Source organism: Stegastes partitus, unplaced genomic scaffold (assembly GCF_000690725.1).
Source record: "Stegastes partitus isolate 25-593 unplaced genomic scaffold, Stegastes_partitus-1.0.2 Scaffold2278, whole genome shotgun sequence".
Lineage (NCBI taxonomy): Eukaryota > Metazoa > Chordata > Actinopteri > Pomacentridae > Stegastes > Stegastes partitus.
The window spans coordinates 59,290-64,009 of NW_007580009.1; the positions used below are offsets into that span (position 1 = coordinate 59,290).

The window sequence follows — 4,720 nt, forward strand, 5'->3', positions numbered from 1 at the left end:
ACTATTCTGTATATGTCCTCTCCAAAGCTCATGTGTATTGTAGTTGTATTTCTGGATATCTTAAATCTTTAAAATGGATTCACAGGTTTTATTTGATAAGTGAAAATACAATAATTCCCTGATGTGAAGTCATACATTGTCAAAAATCAGCAAAAATATTCTGCAGAACTCAGTTTTGTGGCATAATAACAAACAAATAAACTCAAAACTAAATTTAAGACTGTGCAGCAACAAAACAAATGCTTAATTCTGTCTAAACTGATCCAAACTGACCCATAGATTTGCAGCAAAATTGAAAATCTTGTTCTCAAAATAGGTACACAAGCTCCAACACATAATCACAACACACAAAAAGTAAAATAAAATATAACGTGGAGAATATGAGGAAAATAATGTGCATACTACAGTGTTACACACATTTTATATTGAATCTACTTTGTTGAGACTATCAAAAGAAAACGTGTCTCCAAACTTATGACTACTGCTGTAAATGTAACTTTCTCAGAATTAAAAGTTTATCTTTAATTAAGTGTGACAGCAGAACATTTATCTTCTGTGGGATGTTCCCTCGTGATGTTTCTGCTTAATTTAAGTGAATGTTTGAGGTGTCTTCTGCCTCTAAAGAGAGGGTTGATTGAGTTAAGCTTAAATGTGATTAAAGCAGATGATGTTGAGTCTTCACGGTGTTTCTGTGTTGGTCGGAGCTGCTGAGAGCTCAGATTAGAAGCTGATTTTCACGCTGGTTGCCGCTGAACAGGCAGCAGCTTTGTGGAGGATCAGCAGCTGACTTCCTCATGCTGCAGAGAAGGTTCAGGTCATGATGGTCTGCTCTGTTCATTCCTCTGCAGGTTTGGAGAAGCAGAAATGTTGGCCAATCAGCATCACAAGGTGAGTTCAAACCGCAGGAGAAACATCAGCACATGGTGGAGGGAGGGTACAGTCAAAATACAAGTGCCATGCTGTGAAAATACTCTGCTGCAAGTATAAGTCAAAGTGAAAGTATTGTTTATGTAGAAGCCAGTAATCAAGAGAATGTATTTGAAGTATTTAAAGAAGTCAAAGGAAATAAATGTCTCAGAAATGTCCAGAATGTTCCCTGGTTCCAGCTTCATTATCACCAACTAGTGGAAAAGTTAAACTGGTTAGATGTTTGGTTGGTTGGAGCTGGTTTGAGGAACGGTGGAACTGATCTGTTAGTGGATAGAACTAGTTGGTTGAAAGTGGCTGGTGGGACTGGTTGGATGTTTAGTTGGTTAGAAATGAGTAGTTGGTTGGTTGCTAAAACAGGTTGGATGGTTGGTTAGTTGGTGTAACTGGTTGGACCAATAATTGGCAGAACTGGTGAGATGAATGGTTAAAAGTTTGGTTGGCTGGGACAGGTTGGATAGTTGGTTGGTTGGTAGAAGTGGTTGAATGGATGGTTAAATTGTTGTCTTGTTTGGACATGGATGGTTGGTTGAAATGATTTAGGATAAATAGTAAAAATGATTTAGTTGGTAGAGCTGATGGTTGGTAGAACCATTTTAGATGATTTGTGAAATTGGTTGGATGGTTAGTCAGGTGGTTCTGGTTTTGTTCTGGTTGGATGAATGGTTGAAAATTTGGATGGTGGTTGGAACTGGATGGTGTCACTGGTTGATTGGTTGATTGCTAGAACTGGTTGAATAGATGGTTGAATGGTTGTGTGGTTAGAAACAGGATGGGTGGTTGAAACTGATTGGAGGAATGGTGGAACTGATTTGTTAGTGGGTAGAACTAGTTGGTTGAAAGTGGCTGGTGGAACTGGATGGTTGTTTAGTTGGTTGGAACTGATTTGTTCGATGGTTGCTAAAACAGGTGGGTTGGCACTGGTTGGATAGATGGTTGAATGATAGGTTGGTTGGACTGATGATTGGCAGAATCTGTTTGGATGGTTGACCAGATGGTTGAGAGCACTGATTGGAGGAATGGTGAAATGGTTGCATGTTTGAGTGGTTGGAACGGTTTATTTGGATGGTTATGTATAGTATAGTTGGTAGAGCTGGTTGGACAGATGGTTAAATAGTTGTGCTGTTTGGAACTGGATGGTTGGTTGACACTGGTGGGATGTTTGGTGAAACTTGTTGGTTGATTGGTTGGTCAGTAGGTTGATGGAACTGGGTTGATGGTGGATAGAACTGGTTGGAGAGATGGTTGTGTTGTTTGGAACTAGATGACTGGTTGAAACTTGTAGGTGGAACTGTTTGAATGTTTGCTTAGCTGCAACTCGTTCTTTAGATATTTGCTAAAAAGTTGGATTGTCAGTTGCAACTAGTTGGATGGATGATCGAATGATTGGTCAGTTAGAACTGGATGATTTGTAGGATAAATAGTGGAACTAGTTTGTTGGTGGGTAGAACTGGTTGGATGGTTGTTGAACCAGCTTTAGTGATATGTTTCCAATCTGTGTTCCAGACCAGCGCTGTGCTCAGAGCTACCCGGCTGCCATTGGTCCGCTCGGCGCTGCAGTCGGTGACGACGGCATACTCAGGGGTCAAAGGTCGCTACCCCCTGCTGGGTATGGTGGGGGGTGTGGCCGAAGTCGGCGTTCGCAGCGTCTCCTACCAGGCCATGAGAAGAGCCACGCCCCTCCTCCAGAGTCTGGAGCCGCAGAGTACGTACAAATACTACCAATACTACCAATACTACTCTGATACTTGTACTGGTTATGCTGGTTGTGCTGGTTCTGAGTCTCTTCATCCACGGTGAATCCCGCTTGATCTTCCTCTCTGCAGTTGAAGTCGCCAACAGCTATGCTCTCGTTGGTCTGGACAGTCTGGAGAGAAACTTTCCCATCCTGAACCAGTCTACAGAGGAGGTTTGTTTTGTTCTACACATCAGAAACCAGAAAATCAGCCAAACACAACATTTAATTACAAACATGTTTGATTAACAGTTAAAACGGTTAAAATTCAAAATGGCATGAAGCATTTAGAGCTACCCTAAAATGCTTCAGACATGACACATGAGAGTTAGTTTTAAAATCTTTGCATAATACAGATAGTTATTTTATGGTTTTTAATATTTCCAGGCTACAGTTCAGCCAAATGCTCTTATAGTTTGCAAAAATCTGTTTCAGCACAATAGAAATAGAAGCATATGGAGGCCTCCATATGTGAAGCGTCAATTTTTTCCAGTGTTGGTAACATCTGACATGTTGATTCCAGGATTTTTACATTTTTGCAACGTAAATAATTTTAAAAAATTAAACTTTTTTTTTTTTTTCCCCAAATTTCTGGCTCAGCAAGTTTTAACTTTGAAGGACAAAGTAAACCACAAATGGACAAACTGACATATTTCACATCAACACATTCAAACTGTGCATTATTAATATTTGTTACATTTAAAAACTAAATATTATATCCATTTCTCTACATATACAAGAACTGCTGCAGTATGGAGGAATCTAACTTAAAAAAAATATATGTATAGGGAGAGATTCAATATTGTATCGTATTTCTACATAGAGAAGAATCTGTACAACATCAACAGTACTTTGGTATAGTTCATGTTGATTTTTTCTTCTACTGATGTTCCTTCACATCTGTTATGTCATTACCTGTTGAGCTGCCAACATTAAATGCAGCAGCTCACTCGGACAGTCTGGGTCAGCTGTATGGTGTTTGCAGTGACTGTTATGGATGTTGTCAGGTCAGCTGATGAGGTGTCGCTGTATGTCTCTTTCCATCAGGTGATCAGTCACCTGAAGGACGCCTTCTTCCTGACTCTGGATGACATGCAGCTGTGGGTGGTGGAAGGACTGGATGGAGCTCTGGACCGGTTAGAGCATGTGGCCGACGCTGCTCGGACGGCAGTGCAGCAGCTGCAGGAGACTCCAGTGGGCCGAGCTGCCACATCGGGGCTGGACGAGGTGCTGAGCCGCCTGGAGGACGCCACTGCCTACTACCTGCCGCTGCCCGCCACGCTGCGTGAGTACATCAGGTGGTCAAAAGTCAAAGACAGGCAGTCGGGTTCTCTTCTGGTAACCGTCTGAACTCCAAACAGTTTCTGGGTTTTTCTTGCTCCAGTCGCTGTGTCTCATTTGTCCTCACTGTGGCTAATATTTCTTATCTTGTAATATAAAGTCCTGCACCTTTATGGAACAACCATGAAGAAAGAGAGAGAACTCAGAAATGTCTTCTGTGTAGTATGATACTGTCAAATAACAGAAATTAGAAAGAAAAGAAAAGACTTTGATTACTTACTTTATATATAAAAAACAAAAAACAAAGCAGGATGCCCTAACAGCATGTTTCCAAGTGTCCACAGGTGTTACCAACACTGGAAAAAATGAAGGCGCTGCATGCCAGAGATATTCAGCTACTTACATTTTTACAGTGTTGGCAAGACGATGTTGTTTCCTTTTTGTTGTTTTGTTTCTTTGGTCATTTTGTGTCTTGTTATAGTTGTCCATCGATGGGCAACTACCATGTGCATGTGTGTATGTGTTTGTCTGTTGACAGTCTAGCGCTTTACAGGAGAGGAGTTTGAACCTGAAACTTCATCCATGACCTCAGTATGGTCCCTTCTCGGAGTGATTCGATTTTGGGGTCAATACATGCATTGGTGACCTCTACAGAGGTCAAAGGTCGCATTTCCCAAAAAACAGCTCTGTATGACTGAAAATGCACAAAAAGACATAAGTTTAACACACGAACTTAGAAAGACATCCAAGGCCTCTAAACTGGTGATGTAACACATG

General features: G+C 41.1%; 1 protein-coding gene across 1 annotated transcript; it reads left to right on the top strand.

The window, feature by feature from the left end:
• Positions 1-864: 864 nt before the first annotated feature.
• LOC103374546 (perilipin-2-like) lies at positions 865-4,000 on the top strand (the record flags this gene model as incomplete). Its single annotated transcript, XM_008304651.1, has 4 exons — positions 865-888; positions 2,434-2,632; positions 2,754-2,836; positions 3,710-4,000. Coding segments are annotated over exons 1-4 (597 nt in total), but the record flags the coding sequence as incomplete, so codon positions are not given.
• Between the last annotated feature and the right edge of the window lie 720 nt (positions 4,001-4,720).